The sequence below is a fragment of the Pelodiscus sinensis genome, chromosome Z, assembly GCF_052426305.1.
Source record: "Pelodiscus sinensis isolate ZL-2025 chromosome Z, ASM5242630v1, whole genome shotgun sequence".
NCBI classification, from domain to species: domain Eukaryota; kingdom Metazoa; phylum Chordata; order Testudines; family Trionychidae; genus Pelodiscus; species Pelodiscus sinensis.
In genome coordinates this window covers 32,987,008-33,008,523 of record NC_143085.1, presented here as the reverse complement: position 1 = coordinate 33,008,523, position 21,516 = coordinate 32,987,008, and the positions used below count along the sequence as shown (strand labels likewise).

The 21,516-nt window shown below is 45.9% G+C and overlaps 1 protein-coding gene across 5 annotated transcripts in view; it reads left to right on the top strand.

Annotated features, from left to right (window-relative positions):
* HECTD4 (HECT domain E3 ubiquitin protein ligase 4) overlaps positions 1–18,961 on the top strand; it is a 146,356-nt gene extending 127,395 nt beyond the window's left edge. For all 5 annotated transcript variants that reach the window (XM_075898745.2, XM_075898744.2, XM_014572912.4 and 2 more), the window contains 11 exons: positions 1,348–1,471; positions 2,280–2,470; positions 5,073–5,219; positions 6,636–6,755; positions 6,924–7,079; positions 8,211–8,314; positions 9,597–9,818; positions 11,754–11,920; positions 12,320–12,515; positions 16,006–16,228; positions 17,147–18,961. In XM_075898745.2, the coding sequence (XP_075754860.2) occupies positions 1,348–1,471; positions 2,280–2,470; positions 5,073–5,219; positions 6,636–6,755; positions 6,924–7,079; positions 8,211–8,314; positions 9,597–9,818; positions 11,754–11,920; positions 12,320–12,515; positions 16,006–16,228; positions 17,147–17,283 (1,787 nt within the window). In that variant the 3' untranslated portion in view covers positions 17,284–18,961. The remainder of the gene's footprint in view (positions 1–1,347; positions 1,472–2,279; positions 2,471–5,072; positions 5,220–6,635; positions 6,756–6,923; positions 7,080–8,210; positions 8,315–9,596; positions 9,819–11,753; positions 11,921–12,319; positions 12,516–16,005; positions 16,229–17,146) is intronic.
* The last annotated feature ends 2,555 nt before the right edge of the window (positions 18,962–21,516 follow it).

Sequence of the window (21,516 nt, the reverse complement as noted above, 5' to 3'; positions counted from 1 at the left end):
ATAAAAATTGGCCAGAAAGAGCACGTGTCCTTTTTTTTCTTTTAAAGAGTTTCGTTTACAAGTGGTCTAAAAGATTAAAATAATTGCAAATGTTCACCCAGATTCCATTCTACTTATATCAGTGTGACTCTGGAATCACTGGTGTAAATGAGAGCAGAACTGGACACAGTGTACTTAACACTTGAAGTAGGGAACTAATCTTCCTCTTTGTCCAAAGAACTCACTGTATAAAGGCTATGTGTAATGGTGCTTGCCCTCTGTGTTCCTTAGTTTTAGTTTGGAATGGATTTATTTGTAATGAAACTTTTATAATCTATAAAACTGAAATGACAGCTTCAGAAATACTACACAGCTCGCATGACAATCTTGAGTCCGGTACAGCCAGGCAGAGATATAGAGTGCAAGGTTCTTGCTTTATATTCCAATCCTGGCCTATCTGAGGTTAAGAATAGGGTCTCATTTGGTGGCCTCACCTTCGGAAACAGGGTGAATTCTGAAGGGAGTTCCAGCCTCAGTCATCAAACATGATGTGTGCCCCATGTGCAAGCTATAGGACATCAACCTTGGGGAACTAGCATATCTCCTCCTCGGGCAGAAATGTTCCTTGATGGAATGCAGGATGGAATCTTTAATAAGGGAGAAATGAACCCTCTTGGGTTAAAGCCTAACATTTTCAGGTTTTCTTCTTGGTTGGGTTGTCCTGGAGTTCTCCTTTGTGGAGAGGGCAAGGCCGGGGAAGCTGTCAGATAGCTCAAGCTTAGGACATGATTTAAGGGTAGCCAGACAAGAGCAAACACTCTAGAAATAAGCCTGTGTGATGCACATTATTTTCTTGGTTAGTTACTACAGGTTGGACCTCCCTGGTCCAGCACCCTGGGGACCTGGCCTAGCCTGGGCAATGGAGTTTTTCAGACCATGGGAGGTATGGGGTGGGGTGGAGGATGCCAGACTCCCAGCTGGACTCCTCTCCCCAGCGCTGCAAGCTGCAGCAGCCTTCCTGGAGCTCCTGATCTTGTGAGCTGCGGCAGCCCTGCTGGAGTTACCAGTGGCTCTGCGAGCCTCGCAACAGCCTTACCAGAGGTCCTAGTGGTCCCAACAGCTATTGGCTCTACTGCCTCATGAACTTCTCCCTCTCCTAGCTTCCCTGCTCTGCCAGCTGCGGTGCCTCCACAGCTCCATCTGCTCCTCTGTCTGAGTATGCTCCAAGCCACGAGCAACCTCTTCTGCTGAGACCCTCTGGTTCCACAACATGCATGGTCCTTATGGACCACGGATGTTGCCAGTCCAGAGTCCTGAACCATAGAGATTCAACCTGTAGTGGTTTAATAATAACATCTTTGCTATCAGTTCCAGAAGAGAAATATTTGACGCTGGATGGATTTCACAGATTTGTTGTTGATCGAGCCAAACAGGACATCCGTAGTGTGTGGAGAGCCATTTTGTCCTGTGGATATGATCTGCATTTTGAAAGGTGCGATATATGTTCTGTAAAAGTGGTAGAATTCAGTGTTTATTATGAACAAGTTTGGAATGGTTCCATTTTACTACATGTAATCTTAAATGTAGTAATGCTAAATATACTTTGGGACACAGCTAAAAGGCCTTAACATAGAACTGATGAATAGTTTATTTAATGATCCCAATTCATATTCAGCTTCCAGAATGATTGTTGCTGGCTTCCACATGCACATGCAAGTTAGGAGGATCACACCTGAATGAAAACTGGTTAAACAAAATTAATTAATTTTGTCGTCTTACTTCCAAAATGCATAATAAATTGACCTATCAAAAAGTCTACTTCCAGCTCTTGCCTCAACTGGCTTTCTGAGGCTTCCTGTCACATCAATCCTGCATTCTGTGGCTCCAGGTCCTAAAACTGCTCTGGTAGATTCTCCACTTGTTTTGAAGGAGCCAATATAGAGCAGAATGTTTCATCGTCATGTTACTTTCTTCCCTGTTGCCATTTTGAAGCAGAGATCTCCCTTAAATGAATCTATCCTTTTCCCTAATTTCAAGCTGCAAATGACCTACCATAATTCCACTCTCTTGTCTGCTTACGAGCTCAGAAAGCAAGCTTAGTTAGCAGGTAATGAAAGTCAGGCAAAGGTGGGGGGGCACGTAATGATTCATTTTCTCTCATACTTGAAGTAGTCTAATGTCTGAGCTAAAGGAGGTTGGGGAAAGGGAAGAGGAAAGACCCCTAAAGCCATTTGGCTTCCTGGTTCATGCAGCCCAGGGCAGTGTTTGCATTTAACAGTTCTAATCCCTGTGCCCTTCAGGTGTGCCTGCATTGACACAAAGCATGCTCAGAAAGCATCCCGGAAGTGGACGTTGGAAATGGATGTAGCCCTTGTGCAGTACATCAACCGACTCTGCCGTCACCTTGCAATTACCCCAGCACGACTGCACCCACATGAAGTGTATTTGGATCCCGCTGATATAGCAGATCCCAGAGTCTCTTGTCTGCTAAGTATGTACAAATTAGGGGGTTTCTAATTATTACTCCTTAAGCTTTGTATTCCTGCTCAAGTCATGGTTAAGGATTGATTACAGACAGGGTCTCAAACTCAGTTTACCTTAGGGCAGGGGTTCTCAAACTTTGTGATACCGTGACCCCCCCCCTCTAAGTTGCTCATGACCCCCTGGAGGTCGGGACCCACAGTTTGAGAAACATGGCCTTAGGACAAGTGCCAGTCCTCAAATCCTCCTAGCCACTCTGGCAGGCAGATCTCTATGGCAGAGTTCGAGGGAGGCCCTGGGGTTCTCCTGGCCCCACTGCCTCCTCCATATGATTTACAAACAGTGTTCTCTCTAAGATTTTCCACCCGTGAGCGGAGTGAGTTTTGTCCTATGCACCAATATTGAGGTCTCGTGCACTTGTTCGGATGTGTGCCACCATGGCATCCAAGTTATAAACCAATCCCTTTTCCCTCTGGTGCTATGTCTCCCATCCTCCCCTCACCTACATTTCTGCTTCCCTGCTGCCTACTGCTGCCTCCCACATCTCACCCTGCTCTGCTGTCTTGGCTCCTGCCCTTCTCACTTCCCTCAGCCCTCCTGGGACTTGCCCCCTCTCTGACCCCTGCACCTGCCCTTCTCTTCCCCCTGTGCCCACACCTCCCCTAGCCCCCCCTCCTCATCCCCACTACAAACACCTCCTTCTACCCACCTGCCCTGCCTCTCTCTGCCCTCTGGTGCCTGTCCCTCCCCTTCACGTGTCTGTCCTTCTGCTTCACCCCCACAATCCCTTGGCATATGCACCTTCTCTTACTCCCTCCACCTGCCTGGTGCCTCCCCCTTCCCTCACTGCCTCTGACCTCCAGCCCTCTTCCTCCCTGATGCTCCACCCCTTCACCACTCTCTGCCCCAGATCCTCTCATGCCCCTGTGCCTTCACATGTGACTTGCTCCGTTCCCTGCCTTCCTTATGCCCACCCCTTCTTTCAACCCCTTTTCTCCTGGCACCCACTTCTCCCTTCTTCTTTTCCTCCCTCTTGCTCCTATTCTCCCTCCCTTCTCCCAGCATCACCCTGTCCCCTTCCTTCTCCCACCCCCACTGACACCTTGCCTCGCCTCCCCCCACCACCCTTTCCTTTCATTGTCTCCTTTTGGCCCCCTGGCATTTGTCTCTCTTCCACCCTGCCCCTGGGTGGCCGCCCCGTACTTCTCTTGCCCTGCCCTCCCTCCCCTCAACACAAGCCCCTTTCTCTCCTCAACCCCCTACCCTTTCCCTTGCTTTCTGCCTTCCTGACACCTGCACCTTTCAACCCCCTCATGCTGGGGCAGGGCATCATGTCAGGCAGAGCCGGGGCCATGATGCTATTTTTAGTACCATGTCCCTGTTCCAGGAACAGCTGCACCATGGCCTAGCTCCAGTCCTGGCACATGGGGCAGCCACCTGCCTTGAGCTGGAGCCACAGTGCTATTTTTAGTACTGTGATCCTAGCCCCAGATGCTTCCAGGAGCGGGACCATGTGGTGAGCCGCTGCCCCATCTGGTGGGACTGAAGTCAGGGCTGCAGTGCTATTTGTAGTACCACAGCCCAGGCTCCAGCTCCAGCAGCCATCACATGGCCCACGTGGTGGTTGCCTGCTGCTCCTAGGGTGGGGCAGCCACCCCCCACACACTCCCACCCCCAGGAGCAGCTGAGACTGTGGCTGCATGGCTCTGCTGAGGATGTGGGCGGGACTGAAATGTTTGTGGTTTGCCTGTTTATAAGCCCCTGCTATCATCACTGCAGCAGGGTTACAGTGGCTGCTGCTGGCATGTTCCCTGATATCCAGGGGAGGAGGGTTCAGAACTGTCCCATCTATAGGACAGTTTGGGGCCACCACCCTGGGGAGGGCTAGGGCTGGCAGCTGGGATTGGCCTCCCCCCATACACTCACCATGGCTGCAAGAGCCACAGGAAATTAGAGCACTGCTGCAGCTTGTTCTGCTCCGCTGCCATCTCTCAGGCCAACCTGGTTACTCCACTTCCCTACAGCTCCCACTGCCATGGTGAATGCAGGAGGGGCCCAGTCCTTGCTGCCACACCAGGCTCTCCAGTAATCTCTGAAGCCACCTCTCTCAAGCAAGGGTCTCAAGGGAAGGAGTGTAATAGGGAGGCAGGATGGAGCAGGGGCTGGGCTTGGGGAAAGGGTAAAGGACCTTCCACCCGCAGGGCCACAGGGACTCTTGTGCCAGCAACCATGTGTGGACCAGATTGTGGAGCTGTTTGGGCCATGAATGACCCCCAGACCTTGAGTTTGAGACCCCTGGCTTATGAATTCAGTGTGAAATGCTTACAGAAGAGCTGTGAATTCAGCACTGTAAACTGAAGACTTCTGTCTGACTACAGAAAAGGAAAAGCTTAGGCAATGGCTGTGCAGGCTTCCCCTACATAAAGCTCCACCAGTGTCCCGACCCTGCCCTGCAGGGGCTGCCTTTAAAAGACAAGGGTGTAGTTCATTCTGCAGGGCCCATTCAGTCTGTAGTCACTATGTCACTTTGCCAAAATGGGTGCTGGGGTAGTGAGTTTGGAACTTATGCCCTGTCCTTCAGCTGTCTGATTCTGAATTTTTCCCCATCTTAGATGTTCCCATTGAAAGTCTTCGCCTGCGCTTTGCACTACTCCAGTCTCTGAACACCACATTAGAGACATTCTTCCTGCCGCTGGTGGAGTTGCGACAGACAGACGTGTACACTAACAGTATTGCTGCATTACTGCAAGAGGCCAAAGGTCAGTTTCTCAAGGACTGCCCGAGTTCTGTGACTGTTAGATGCTTGGGGGAAGTTGGCAAGTTCTGACGGTTCTCTCAGTGGTACAGACTGGAGACAATATCAGTCCACATTTACCTTGGAAATGAGAGATCCCCAAACTAAGTAAAGCTCCTTGACTTCACTTCTCAACCCAATAACTCATGTGCTGCCTGAAAAGGGTGACTGGGTTAGAACAACCTGAGCACATGAGTAAGAGCTGCTGCTAGAATGTTGCTTGGTGGAGTGGAGTCACCCGGCACTGGGCTGTGTTTCAAATGACCTTGCTTAAAACACAGTTGGAATTTCTGTAACAAGGAGGCTGCTGTGTCTCACTGCAAACCTGAATATATAGATTGTATGATTTTGGGATGGAGACAGGCATCTGTGTGCATCTGTGCTAAGCGTTATGTACATTTGTCCTGCTTTGGGATCTCATGTTTTACTGCAGAAGAAATAACAAGGCTGAAATGGTATGTTAGCCACAGGAACATACAGTACAGTCAAGGATTCCAGAGCTGGTGAGCCACAGAAATTTACTGAGACCTTTGTTTCAGAGTATTAAAAATAACTGATAGAAGCCTTCATGAGAATCTCCAGCAAATATAAAATGAGTAAAACATATAGGCTGCCCTTACCAGATCCATCATTTTGTTTATTCTGGAGAAATAGCTGATGTAGGGTCATTGCTCCTACACAATCAGAAAAGGGCACCTGGAAAGCTGTGGTGTGGAAGTTGAGTTATACACAATCTGTTTGTGCATAGTAGGGATGTGAGCGTGTACATGGTTAACTGAGTCTGGGCTCCAAGGGGCAGCAGAATGGGGAGAGCAGCCGGGAGTCGGTGCTTACGGAGTGTCAGCTTAGCCCCCCTGCACTGCTGCCTTTTAAGCCAGTTCCTCGTGCTTGCCAGATCTCACAGGGCCCCATCTACCCACCGTTCCGCCTGATGTGTAAAAATGGAACCGCTGAAAATTTCAGTGGTACACATTTACCTAAATAAACACATTTTAACATCCTTAGCGCACAGCATATGAATTTGGGTGCTATGAGGCAGACTTATTTAATATCTGTGTTCCTGTCACAATATCACCCTCAGAGCATGCCAGATTTCAGAAGACTATTTAGGAATGTGTTTTCCATCATATTATGAAGCTAATAGTAGCTGACAAGAAATACTGATCTAGCATAAGAAATATGTTGTACAGAAATATTGTAATAAAGTCCTGACTTGACATGTTTCCTTATAAATATTAATGCCGAATATAAAAAAAATTCCCAAAGGTTTGGTTATCCAGTTGTTAGACTGTGGCTCTCAGAAGATTAAATCAGTCCCAAAATGTAAAATTACAGAAGGACCAATAATAGACCAATAATAGACATGTGTTACTTTCTTTAGGGTTAATGTTTTATGACACCAAGGTGACTGTAATGAATCGAGTGCTGAATGCCACTGTGCAAAGAACAGCAGATCATGCAGCCCCAGAAATCACCCTGGATCCATTAGAAATAGTGGGAGGTCTGTATGTTATTTATTCTTTCTCAAATTAATGTTCATTTACTGCCTGGTGTTACACCTTGGAGTTCAGATCAGTCTTAAAATCCTGAGACTCTGAGCTTGCTAGCACAAAATACTCGAGGTAGATTCATTTATTTATTTATTTATTTATTTATTTATTTTAAATAGGGGAGATCCGTTCTTCAGAGAATTCCTACTTTTGCCAGGCAGCTAGACAGCTAGCCTGTGTCCCATCCTCTCAGCTGTGTGTGAAATTAGCCAGTGGCGGGGATCCCACATACGCCTTTAATATTCGCTTCACTGGAGAGGAGGTTCATGGAACAAGTAAGTTTTAGTGCGACAGAAGAGCTGTGACACGTGTGGATCTGGGAATGGTGACCAGAATGCCCCCAAAGAAGGCAAAACGTTTCTTGTTTGACCGATTTGTTGCCATACTCAGGGTATATGCAAATACAAGGGAGGTTTAAAGAACAAACTTTGTTAGAGGAAATCAATTCCTGTTTGCTAGATTGATGCAGTCCCTATGTACTGATTCTATCAAAGTTAATGACTTCAGAGCTTAATGAGTAGATGTAGTGTGGGAGAGGGAAAAACGTAATGCTAGTTAATCCTTTCCTGCTACTGACTCACTCAATTCTGTTAAAACTGCATGACTTGCATGCAAATGACATTAAAGACCTGTGTGAAGTATCTCCCCAAAGCATTAGATTTATTTTTATAAGACACATGGTTATGATGAATAATGATAGCTGCAAGCAGAGATGGATTAATGTGATGCATATTTTCTTGGTTTGCTTAAAGATTCTAACAATATTGTCTCATTGCAAGTAACTATATTGTGAGTACTCTGCCTGCAAGTTTCATCACTTTGAAAACTCATTCCATCTTAATAAGGTTATAAATTCCCCTTGAAGGCCAAGCAGAATAACAAAGGTATTGCATCTCCTCAGATAACCTTAAATAAGCAAGTAGCAATTGAAGACAAGATTGTTACTTATGAAGGTAGCAGGAAGCACTTCACTGAATGTTTTTTTCTGCAGTTAAACAACTGAAATGCAGATATACACATGAATAGATAAGGGATGGCGGCCATCTCTCCCAACCTGGATTAACCATACATACACAGTGAGCATCAGAATGGCCAAAATGAGCTAGACCAAAAGTCCATCTGGCTCAGCATCCTGTCTGCCAACAATGGCCAATGCCAGATGCCCCACAGGGAGGGAACACAACAGGGAATCAAGTGATCCCTCCCCCGTCACCCATTCCCAGCTTCTGGAAAACAGAGGCTAAAAATGAAGAAGAGATTAAACATGTTTCACTTGTAAAAATTTGAGTGCGAAGTAGATTTCAGGGGGATAAGTACACTGTGGATCAGAAAGAGCCAGGAGTGAAGCCAAAAAAGGGAGAGGGTGTTTGGTTTATTATAGTGAAATCTTTGCATCGTTCTTTCAGGTGGTTCATTTCGTCACTTCCTGTGGCAGGTCTGTAAGGAGCTACAGAGCTCCTCGCTTTCCCTGCTCTTGCTGTGCCCCAGCTCTGCAGTCAATAAGAATAAGGTATGATATCCCCATGCAGAATTCATAGACAAGTGCTTTCCTCCTACTAAGAACATACTGGATATCAGCAATCAGTGACCAGGACAGGGTTTGAATCGTTAGACTGGAAGAGACATTGAGAGATCATCTAGTTCAATCTCCTGCATTCTAGACCATTGGTTCTTGGCTAGGGGTCCGAGATCCCTGGGGGCCATGAGCAGGGTTCAGGAGGACCACCAGGAAGGGTGAGCATTAGACTTGCTAAGGTCTAGGGTAGAAAGCTGATGCCATTCTGCGTGGATCTGAAACACAGGGCCCCAGGCATCTGCCGTGCTTGGTGTCCTCTAATGCCAGCCCTGGCTTTTATCTGCAGAAAACAGTTATTATAGCCCTGGGGGCCTGTGGAGTGTTTATAGAATGTGAGGGCGGGGGAGCTCGAAAAGAAAAAGCTTGAGAACCCAATTTAGATCTCAGAATGCTCTCAGCTGCTGACTAGTGGAGTTTTTAAAGTGATGCTTGTGGGAGCTAGCCATACAATTCCCATTAATGACTGGAGGGAATGTGTAGATGAGTTCTCCCCACATGGTGTTGAGAAATGTGCTTCATGTCCTCAAGAAGTAAGGAGCTTCTCTGTCAGCTCCACACTGTAGTTCTGACCTTAGAACAAAGCCCATCTCCTCTAAAACATCCTTTCCAGTGTTTGTCTTCAAGATTGTCCCTTGTATCTCGTTTATGGGCCTGATTCTGCTATTTTGACTCTACAAATGTCCTCTCTGAGGTTATTTGTGGTATTTATGGAGTAAGACCAAGTTCAGTGTCGGTAAGGGATATTGGAATTTGGCTCCTATTTTGTGTGTGCATCATTATACATAAGTGGAGACATGGTTCTATTCCAGTGAGCTCACATCACTGAAGCATGGTTCTTTCCCTGCCATGCTCTGGCAGTGGAGCAAGGATACCTTATGCAGAGCAGACCCATAACAACATTGCAATTCTGTATGTAAACTAGTGCATAGCAGGCTACGACCTATGTGCTGTAGACCCTGAAGTATTAAAACTAATACAAAAATCTAGGTTAGTGTTCTCCACATTTTAAAAGCAGAACCCCCCTTCAGCACCACAGTGTGATGTTAAAGGCCAAATCTTACATCTCTTTGGGCCCTGTGCTTTGAGAAATCCTGTTCTAAGCAACTAAATAGTCTTCAGCGTGCCTGAAAAATCTCTCCCCTGCTTGTTCTTAACTCCAGACTTGAATGTTTTCAGGAAGTTTCTCTAATTGTTAAATGTGTGTTTGTTTTATAAGGGGAAGTACATTCTGACACCTAGTCCTATCACCTATGCGGAGGAGCAGCTGCTTCATTTCTTCGGACAGCTACTGGGCATTGCAGTTAGAGCAGATGTTCCTCTTCCACTGGATCTCTTAGCCTCCTTCTGGAAGACCTTAGTAGGAGAACCGCTGGATCCAGATGTTGATCTCCAGGAAGCTGACATCCTTACCTACAACTATGTCAAAAAAATTGAAAATGTAATTTTCTTCTTTCCTTTGTCTCCTTTGCCCACAGCATTTGTGATTGGAGGGAATGTGTAGATGAGTTCCCCCCATATGGGCTATGTCTACATTGGCATCCCTTTCCGGAAAAGGGATGCTAATGAGACGAGTCGGAATTGCAAATCCGCGGGGGATTTAAATATCCCCCGCGGCATTTGCATTTTCATGGCTGCCGCTTTTTTCCAGCTTGGGGATAAGCCGGAGAAAAGCGCCAGTCTAGATGCGATTCTCCGGAAAATAAGCCCTTTTCTGGAGGATTTCTTATTCCTACTTTCAGGTAGGAATAAGAAATCCTCCAGAAAAGGGCTTATTTTCCGGAGAATCGCGTCTAGACTGGCGCTTTTCTCCGGCTTATCCCCAAGCTGGAAAAAAGCGGCAGCCATGTAAATGCAAATGCCGTGGGGGATATTTAAATATTCCAGTGAGCTGTCTAATCTGCATCAGTGTAGAGACAGCCATCGTGTTTAGAAATGTGCTTCATGTCCACTAGAAGTAAGGAGCTTCTCTGTCAGCTCCACACTGTAGTTCTGACCTTAGAACAAAGCCCATCTCCTCTAAAACATCTTTTCCAGTGTTTGTTTTCAAGACTGTCTCTTGTATCTTGTCATGAGAAATTTGTTTATGGACCTGTGGCCAGATCTACACTAGACCCGGCAACCTAGCTTAAGGAATGCAACTCCAGCTGCATGGAATACTTAGATAGAGTTGTCTTACCTTAAGCTGAGTATGGCAGCATTCCCACAGCGGGTGGCAAGAATAGGAGTACTGGATGCTGGCAGGGGCACCCTGAGTTTGATTTAGCGAGCCTTAATTAGACTCACTAAATCGAACTCCAGAAGATCAATTGCGGCAGCGTTGATCTTCCACAGAGTGAAGATCTGTCTTGATTCTGCTATTGTGACTCCATAGACACCCACACTGAAATCATTGGTGGTACTTATGGAGTAAGACCCAGTTTAGTGTTGGTAAGGATATTGGAATTTTGACCCTACTATGTGTCCTAGACGTTCTACAGAAAAAGTGGAGACCTGATTCCTGTCCCAGAGGGCACTCAGTCACTGAGGCATGGTTCCTTCCCTGCCATGCTCCAAAAGTGGGGCTGCTGAGTGATGTCCAAACCATGCAGTAATTGTACTGCCCAACAGCAAGTTGACCCTGCAGACATCTATTAAAAGGCCAGTAGGATTCCTTGTGGGTGCAAGGATCTGTCATTACGCATAAAATTGGAGGATGGGATCCTGAGTTTTTAGTAATTTTACATCCTGTCGGCGTAGCAAAGCAGCAGAACCATGCATTGTTGTCCTTCGCCCACTGGCCATGAGCTGCTTAAACTGAGACTAGGAACTTGTAACTTTTTACGGTTTCTCTGTAGGTGCCACGATCAGCAGGGTTAGTGCTTCCACATTAGGTAGCAACAGGTTTGACTCATTGCCAGCTTATATGTTGATCTGGCTTTAGCAGTGCTGAAATCTAATGAAGAAACTTAATGCTGTATGTCAGTTATTTAACTCTTAGCTGTTTGAATTCAGAACAATTGCAAGCACAGGGTGATCTCATGCACAAATGTAGTAAGGTGTGCAGTTATCAGCAGAACTGTAAAACCAGTCATAACTGTAAAAAGTCTGTGAAATGCTGTTTCCCTAAATATTTTGCATTCTGCAGCATGTGATACTTAATACCACCTCAGTAATCTGTACAGTGTGACACTAGAATGGTGGCTTGCTCAACTCGTACCCACAGAGGCTTGCTTACCTGTGGGCAGGTTATTTGTCACTGCTTGTGCCACTGGATAATGTAAAATGTAATAGGGTCCTTTTACTCGTTATGTTGGCTTGGTGGTTTAATAGATTAACAAGAACAAGGTACAGCAAAGTGCAAGTTATTAGCCATCACCATCATGTGTCATCCTAGATAAATGATGAGACTGAACTGGAGGCCTTGTGTGCTGAAATTGCATCCCAGCATCTAGCAACAGAGAGCCCTGATTGCCCTAACAAGCCTTGTTGCAAGTTCACCTACCTGAGCATGACAGGTGAAGAGGTGGAGCTGTGTCCCAGAGGCAGGCACATTCCTGTAGTGTGAGTAAATCCATTATTGGGAGGATGTTTTGTGAAGAAAAGTGGATTAGAAGTTTCTGTGTGATGGCTTTTCCACCATCAGCTAAATGGTAATGCAGCTGTAACTTGGGGAAATCTAGGGTGCTGAGGATACTGATACAATTGATTGGCAGCAGTAGGCTGGAGGTTCCCAGCTCATCCGTAAATAACAAAGGACTGGGTAGCTGTGAAAGTGAGGGGCATGTATTTGGATCAGCAGGTGCTGCTGCATGTGGCATTAAATTGGGGACAGATATGGCATAAGAATGACAATGGCCTGAAGCCATGTTTGGTAACCCAGAAAATGGGCTTGAAGTGGAAGAGGGTGGGGGATAAGATTTTTCCTCTCAGACTCGTTTGTTTATGAATTCCTTATGTCAGGTGGGAGAATAAGGACATCTACGCAACAGCAATCCGGAACCTGAGGCTGCGTGAACTGCAGAATCCCGACTGCATGATAGCTGTACGTGCCGGGCTAGGATCGATTATACCCCTGCAGCTTCTAACAACACTGACTCCTCTCGAAATGGAGCTAAGGACATGTGGGCTACCTTACATTAACCTGGAGTTCCTAAAGGTACGTTGTTCTGCAGCCCCTTTTGGAACGTATGTGCCTAAAGCTAAGGTAATGGATTGGTAAGCACTTTCTGATGTCATTAGAGGTTTTGGAACAAATCGATAAACTAAACATTAACAAGGCACTGGGACCTGATGGCATTCACCCAAGAGTTCAGAAAGTACATAAATGCATCCAAGAATACTCAAGGAGCTGATAGAGGAGGTATCTGAGCCTTTAGCTATCACCTCTGAAAAATCATGGAAGTTGGGAGAGATTCCAAAGACAGAAAAGAGCAAATCTAGTGCCCATCTATAAAAAGGGAAATAAGAACAACCCAGGAAGCTACAGACCAGTCAGTTTAACTTCTGTGCCAAGGAAGATAATGGAACAAGGAATTAAGGAATTCATCTGTAAACATCTGAAAGAAAATAAGGTGATAGGTAACAACCAGTCTGGATTTGTAAAGAACAAATCATGTCAAACCAGTCTGATAGCTTTCTTTGATAGGATATCAAGCCTTGTAGATAAGGGGTAAGCAGTAAATGTGGTATGCCTACGCTTTAGTAAGGCATCTGACATGGTCTCCCATGACCTTCTTATCAATAAACTAGGGAAATACAACTTAGATGGGGCTACTATAAGGTGGGTGCATAACTGGCTGGTTAACCATTCTCAGAGAGTAGTTATTAATGGTTCACAATCATGCTGTAAGGGCATAACAAGTGGGGTTCTGCAGGGGTCTGTTTTGGGGCCGGTTCTGTTCAATATCTTCATCAATTATTTAGATATTGGCTTAGAGCCGTGGTCACCAACCAGTAGATCGCGAGCTACCGGTAGATCTCGGGGGCTCTAAGAGTAGCTCTTGAGCCCTCTCTGAACTGCGTGCCTGCGCAGTACATTTACATTAGATTTCCTCATTTGAGGAGCAGCTACTCACTGAGCAACAGCACAGGTGAGTAGCTGCGAGGAATGGTGGGAGCTGGGAGGTCGGGAGGGCTGAAACACCCCAGCCAGCTGACTGTGGCTTTCACAGCTGGAGCTAGGTGCAGCCTCCCTGGGCTGAGCGCAGGGCAGCTGGGCTGGAGCGAAGAGAAGCAGCTGCCCGGCCAGCTGGCCATGGCGCTCAGCCAGGGTGCACCACGCTCCACATGGGCTGGTGCAGAGGAGAAGCTGCCTGGCCTGCTGGCTGTGGCGTTCAGCCCAGATGAGGCTGAACCGTGCTCCAGATGATTGGGCGGCTTCCCCTCTGCGCCTGCCCACGTGGAGCTTGGTGGCACCCTGGCTGAACACCACGGCCAGCTGGCCGGGCAGCCACTTTTCTTCGCTCCAGCCCAGCTGCCCTGCGGTCAGTCCAGAGGGAGCGCGGGTCAGAGGCTCCCCTCTGTGGCTGGTGTAGGGAACTCTAAACTTGTCCCCCGCCCTCGTGGCCCCCTGTTCCTTCTCCCTTGCCCCCCCGACCCCGCTGCAAAAACCTGCCCTCCCCTGCAGAAACTTGTCCCCCAGCACCCTGCCCCCCCCTGCAGAAACCAGTTCCTTCTGGCACCCTGTTTCCTACTACAGAAACCTGTCCCCCTACTCCCCTCTGCAGAAACCTGTCCCCCCCAGCACCCTGTCCCCTGCTGCAGAAACCTGTCCTGGCTCCCTGCCTCCTCTCCCCTGCCCCCACTGGCACCCTGTTCCCTGCTCCAGAACCCACTAGCACCCCTCCCTAGTACTGTGTTACCTGCTCCCAAATGACTTTTCTATGGGTCAGTGACCCCTGACTCAAGGCAGGTTCCCTGCCATTCTCATAAATAAAGACAATGCAGAAACTTTTTGTGTTTAACATAGTATTCTATTTAAAAATGAAGCCTGGCCAACAAACCCCCAATTGGGGCCAAGCCCCCATCTGACCACAACCACTCCTGCACTCCCCCTTCCCCAGACCCCAGATCTGAGCCTATCAAACACTGGAACCTCCTGCCCTCAGCCCCTCACATACCCCAACCCAGATTCCTGCACCCTCACGTCTGCAAGCCTGTGGCTTGCTTAGTATCCCAACACTGCCCAGCCTGGAGCCCCCTTCCCAAGCCAGTGTCCACTTCTCTACCTCCTCCTGCATCCAGATTTCCTCCCAGAGCTTGCACACCCTTCCCACAGGCAAATCCCTCATTCCCACCCCAGAGCCTGTACATCCTGTCTCAACACAGCAAGGGTCCAGCTAGACTGCAGGAGTTTTTCAGGATTCTGGAGATTCCCAGAAAAACTCTTCTGCATCCAGGGTTGCGTTTGTTCTTCTGCTTTTTTAGTGGAAGAGCAAACAGGCTCTTTTGGTCACCCCTATATTCCTCTTTCCACAAGGAATAAGGTGGCTTCCAAAAGAAGGGTTTTTTTTCTGACATTTGGTCCAGTGTAGACAGGCCAAATGTTGGAAAAACCTCTTCCTACAGAATAATAATAATAATAACAATAAAAGCAGCAGTATAAGGATTGGGGATAGCAAGTGATGAAGAGCAGGAGAATAGAGAGGGCGGGGCTTCTAGGAAGGGGCAGGGCGGGAGATCTTGGCTTGGTCTGTCATTTAAAAAGTGATCTTGGGTGTAAAAAGGTTGGAGACCACTGGCTTAGAGGTTACACTTATAAAGTTTGCAGATGATACCAAGTGTGGGGGCGTTGCAGGTGCTTTAGAGGATAAGGTCAACATTCAAAATGATCTGGACAAACTGAAGAAATGATCTGAGGTAAATAGGATGAAATTTAATGAGGACAAATGCAGAGTGCTCCACTTAGGAAGGAACAATCAGTTTCACACATACAGAATGGGAAACGACTGTCTAGGAAGGAGTATGGCAGAAAAGATTCTAGGGGTCATAGTGGGCCACAAGCTAAACATGAGTCAACAGTGTGATGCTGTTGCAAAAAAAGCCAACATGATTCTGGGATGCATTAACAGGAGTGTTGTGAGCAAGAGAAGTCATTCTTCTGCTCTACTCTGCACTGGTTAGGCCTCAATTAGAATATTGTGTCCAGTTCTGGGTGCCATATTTCAAGAAAGATGTGAAGAAATTGGAGAAGGTTAAGAGAAGAGCAACAACAATTAAAGGTCTAGAAAACATGACCTATGAGGGAAGACTGTAAGAATTGGGCTTGGTTGGTTTAGAAAAGAGAAGACTGAGCAAGGACATAAGAGCAGTTTTCAAGTTGTTCTTCTTAGCCTCTGAGGATAGGACAAGAAGCAATGGGTTTAAACTGCAGCAAGGGAGGTTTAGGTTGGACATTAGGAAAAACTTCCTGTCAGGGTGGTTAAACACTGGAAAAAATAGCTTAGGGGGGTTGTAGAATATCCATTACTGGAGAGATTTAAGAGCAGGTTAGATAGACAGCTGTGAGGGATGAGATGGTGCTTGGTCCTGCCATGAGGGCAGGGGACGGGACTCGATGACCTCTCAATTCTTGTTTGATTCTATGAATACATAGCATGTTCTTTATGTGTATCTGATGTCACTGTCCTTCCCGTTTCCTCTCTTAGGCCCATACTATGTACCAGGTCGGGCTGATGGAAACGGACCAACATATTGAATTTTTCTGGAGTGCATTGGAAATGTTTACTCAGGAAGAACTCTGCAAATTCATAAAGTTTGCCTGCAACCAGGAACGAATCCCCTTTACATGCCCATGCAAAGATGGAGGGCCAGACACTGCACATGTCCCACCTTATCCCATGAAAATTGCACCCCCAGATGGAGCTGCAGGTATGTTGTTTACTGTACATTTGTATTAATAAAATCAGCCTATGACTTTGACCCTTTTTAGATTTGAAATCCTTATTGCATTTTATAATATTCTTTGTCTGACAGATGCAGGGGCTTGTCTACACTGTTGAGTAATGTGCACTAATGTGATTTCTAAAGTGCACTAAACAGTGCTGATTGCTGTTTAATTTTAGTGCTTTTGAGGCACACTCCATTGAAGTGTGCTAAATACGTTAGTGTATTTAGAAATCACACACCCCATAATGCACATTATTACCTCACTGTAAACAGGGCTGCAGAAGAAAGTGCAGTGCAGCTAAGAAATTTTGTAACTGACGAGAATGTAGCTAATTTTAAGTCAGGCCACAATAAGATTGTTCAAGCAAAAATAAATCTTCTGAAGACTTGCAATAACTGCCGTTTGGCCACACAAGGGAGAAGCAGGGAATGTGGTGGAATTTTGTGATGTGGCTCCTGTGGAGCAGAGTATTATCCATCCTATTTCAGTGACAATACTGTAGGCCAAGTGTTGACCCCACTAAACTTAAAAGTAGAGATATAAAATCCCATTTAATTGGCTAACCAGTTAAACATATTGTTTAACTGGATAACTGATTAAAGGAGGGAATGGGCAGAGGGCTGTCTGGAGTGACCTGCAACAAGACACCTTGGCCTGCCAGACAGGGGCTGCTCCAGCTCCCACCAGTGGCTTACTGGATAACCATTCACATTCCTATCTAATATTGTCATTTCTATTGTGCTTTTTGGTGGGTCTTCCGACCCTGGAACTTGCAGGATTCCATTACTTTGATATGTGTCAGTATCAATGGAGTAAAAAGTACGTCCTGGGAATAGAAAGTTAATGAGAACCTCAGAGTAGAGAGCCTGTTTACAAGTCTTCATATGGTTCCTTTACAGGTTCCCCAGATTCTCGGTACATCCGTGTTGAAACCTGTATGTTCATGATAAAGCTTCCTCAATATTCCTCTCTGGATATAATGCTGGAAAAGCTACGGTATGCAGTTCACTACAGAGAGGATCCACTTAGCGGCTGAGTTGAGCAAGACCAGGGATGCTTTCGGGAGGTTCGTTTTATGACTCTGCTCTGTTGGAAAGCCTGGGATTCTCATGAAGATACCTCCTGTGACACTACATGAAGAATTGGAGACTAATTTATTTTTTAAACTTCTGTTCCCATTACAGTAATTACTGGAAGACTTACATTTTATATTTGTAGATTTTTGTGGTGGACTGGTTATTTTGCTGCCTTGTTTGTGGAATATTTGTAGGATAGTTTAGTACAGACTGGTTTGATGTGTATAATTTAATTTTAAAAGACCTTTGAACATGGGCATTTCTAATTTTGTAATTTAGAATTGTGTTGTCCTTGTAAACACAACAGACTTGAGTATTCTGAGGTTGAGAGCTCAGGTCTAAATAATTAGAGTTCATTCTCTCTCTAAAACATTTGAGTACAAAAATAGAATGATTTTTTTAAAAATCACTTTCATTGTTCATAAAACCAGAATAATGTATCTCTCATGAAAGCTGAGAGTTTTTCTGTACTCAATACACTGAACTCCAGCACACACAAACATGCTTGGATTTTATAACAGAAAACATGCTTCCAAATTACATATCCTGAAATGTTCTTGATTTAATTATTTAAATACAAAACACACACATTGGTAACTGCCATAATACATTTTAGTGTTTCATTTTCAAATTTCAAAGTTGAATAGATGAAAGACCCAGAACACAGAGTGACCATGATACTGTTAGGTCCTACCCAAGACATTCCTGGCTTGATAGTGAACCTACTAACAAAAATGTCTTCACTGATCTTTGTTTCTTCCAGTATTTAAAAAACAGTGAGTTCTCTCTATGTCCATGTTCGGAATATTAACTAGTGATTAAAGCATCTGTCGTTTGTGTTTTGTACTAAAAAAATATTTATGTACATTTAAGCAAATTATCCTAAAGATGTGACACATTGGGTCTGGGGGAAGGTGCCAAGTTGCAGAATTGAAGATGTAGCTTTTATATGGAAAGACAATGGTGGAATATAGGAAGTGATAATTCTGTGTGTTAAACTGTTGTATGTTATGGAATGTGTTCTGCAGTGAGAAAACACAGCACATCTATCTTCCTTCACTAATGCAAAAAAGTGTTGTCCTATATTAGGTGTGTTTAAAGTGAGGCATCAGAATTGAACGCCTATAAAAACCTATTTGTGCTCAAGCACTGACGTGAACATTGAAATTACTGCTGTACATCTTGGCTCAGTACTCTGTAAGTTAAGTGCCCGTATTGAGCTACAGGTCAGTCATTTTCCTGCTGGTACACATCTAACCACGTAAAGGTCTATGACTGTGTGTGTGTGACTGTACTTTAAGGTTGGTATTATGTGTCTCTGTAGAAGACAGATATACCCTAATTGTTTGGCTTGTCAGTTGTAATGGGAATTGAAAAACTGTATTTTTTTGTATATTATTGTGAATATTGGGAATTATTATGTGTGAGATGTTTGGAGAGCAGGGTGTGTGAGAACAGAGAAAGCCACTAAGTGTGTGTATGCTTCTTATTCTGTGAGTGAATGGAAAAGGAATGTGTGTGCGTGACAGCTGTAGTAGTAGTAGTTGTTGTTGTTGTTGGCATACAATGGCTCCAAATCCTGTTGTTAGGAAAATTGTTACCACTCTGTAGAATTTCCTTTCCCCCCCCCCCCCCCCCCCCCCCCCCCCCACTCCTCTGAGAGACATGTAGGAATATTATATACTCTTGAATCTTGTCCACTTCCTGGTAGAAGCATAGATGTAGCTGAAATATCATTCCAAGTAAGGCAAACATATATAAAGTTTACAAAGACCAGAGGAAAACTAAGCACGATATGTTGCTTGAAATGCTTTACTACCCCCTAAAAGGTGCATTCTCACTGAGCATGGGGAACATGAAAAATGTCATCAGAATTTCATAGCAGAACTGTTGCTAAAAAAGGCTTTGGTTTTCTTTCTGGTGGTTTGAATAGCATTTTTGAACTGTTCAGGTATCTCCTTTCAAACCCCTGAGTGGACTCAAAATTCAGTCAAATACCTCACGGATAGGGGTTTGAGGACTTGGTATGCCAATCCTTTCCAATGATATGATTACAGCTGTGAGTAAGATAACTGCTGCTAATGTTTCTGCTTCTCCTTCCAGAAAGCACATGTGAGTAAAGCATATCCACATCTTGGCCCTGAAATGTGTGCTGTAAAGTTACTTGATATATTATTTATTATAGTTATTTATGGTTGCATTTAACAGACTTTCAGTCAATGCTGTTTACACCCTGCTGTGTAAATGAAGCTTCTTACTACAGGAAAAATGTGTCAACAATAAATAATGTTCATCTACTTTTGACTGATTGGAAGAGTGGTGTGATCCCTTGGACCTACAAAACCTATCCTTCAAGTTGCATCATCTCAGAAAATTAAAATGACTAAAAATTGTTTAATCCCTGCTTTCCTCAGCTAATATTTCTGTATACCAGTGCATTTTTTTTTTTTTCAAAACAGGCAAAGGCTGGTGATCCTACAGAGATTACTCAATTGGCAGATTAGCAGTTTTAGTTAATTTATTCCCTGTTTTCATCTATATTTTTCCCCATAAATAAGGTAGCCTATTAAACCTCCTCACTAAGGGCACATCTACATTACACAGAAGATCGATGCTGCCATAGTTGGTATTCCAAGATTCAATTTAATGGGCGTGGGATAGATCTGCTAAATAGAACTCAAAGGGCCATCCCTGTTGGCACCAGTACTCCTGCTTCTCATGGGTAAAGGAAGCCAACAGGAGCATTTGCTCCTGTCAACCTTCCACTGTGTGGCTAGCACAGAAACATGGTGTGAGATATGTTGACTCCAGCTCCATAAATTATGGAGCTGGAGTTGTGTATCTTCCCAAGTAGTGTAGACCTGGCCCTAGGGAATGAGAAGCAGCCATAGCATTGTGCCCCCAGGAACTACCATTGCCAGGTTGTCCCTTGCAATACTTTTATTGGGGTTCTTGTATTTAATAGGCTGCTTCCACCAAAAGGGAAGAGTTTACACTGGCTTTAAACAGAGCTTAGTTCTGCTTTAGTCATGTTGCTGGCTGCTGACAATCCCCCTCTTTCCCCCCCCCCTTGTGTCAGTCCCTGCAGCCTAGTCCCCAGGAGTAGGCTTGAGTGGCATCAGTACAGACTTGTCCACAGCAGCGTTTCCTAAACTATGGGCTACGGGGAACAAAATACTGGGCCTCAGCGTGGCTACTGGGAGGGGAGCAGAGCAGGGCGGGCTGGAAGAAGGGGTATGGGGGGGGAACTGGATGCTGGGAAGCAGGGTTGGGGGCAGCAGGACTGTCCTGCAGAGATGGAGGGGGTGGGTGGGGGACTAGCAGAAGGGTTGGGGGTAGCAGGACTGTCCTGCAGAGATGGAAGGGATGGGTGGGGGGCTAGCAGAACGGTTGGGGGTAGCAGGACTGCCCATGGAGATTGGGGCAGGCAGGCGGGAGGGTGGCAGAAGCAGGGTTGGGGGCAAGGGGCTGTCCAGTGGAGATCGGGGAGGGCAGGTGGTGGAACCAGGGCTGGATGGGGGAGATCAGGAGGAGGACGAAGGGGGAACCAGCTGCAGGAAGCAGGGCTGGACCAGGGCAGCAGGGCTGATGGGGGGGTTAATCAGGGGAGTGGGGCTGACTGGGGGGGACCAGGAGGGAACTGGCTGCCAGTGGCAGCAGAGCTGGACTGGGGAGACTGGGAGGAGAAGGGGATAGGTGGGGGGGGGGGGAGAGAGAGAGTGGGACTGACCTGGGCACATGCAGACCAGGGCACATGAGTGAGTCCAGCCCTGGGGATTCCACTTTGCCCCCTCCCTCAAGTAGTTGTGAACTGTCTGGTAGACACACTCATGCAGCCTGAGCACCTTTACCAGCCAGGCAGTTCGAAACTACAAACTGATACATCTAGTAATAATACAACTTACCTACTGAGAAAATACCAGACATGTTATATGTCTGGTAATTTCTCAATTTTTCCTGGACAAACCCTTAAATACCAGACTGTCTGGTACAAAACCAGACACCTGGCAACCCTATGCCTCCTTGTACCCTCCCTCCTAGCCAGATACCCTACGCCCAATCTGCTCCTGAAGTGCCCATGTGGCACCAGGGTCCCCCAAACCCTGGCCAGGCAGAGGATGCAGCCAGGTGAAACACTGAAAGTTTATTTTTTATTTTTATGTGCTTATATTTTTTGGCTACAAAACAGTATT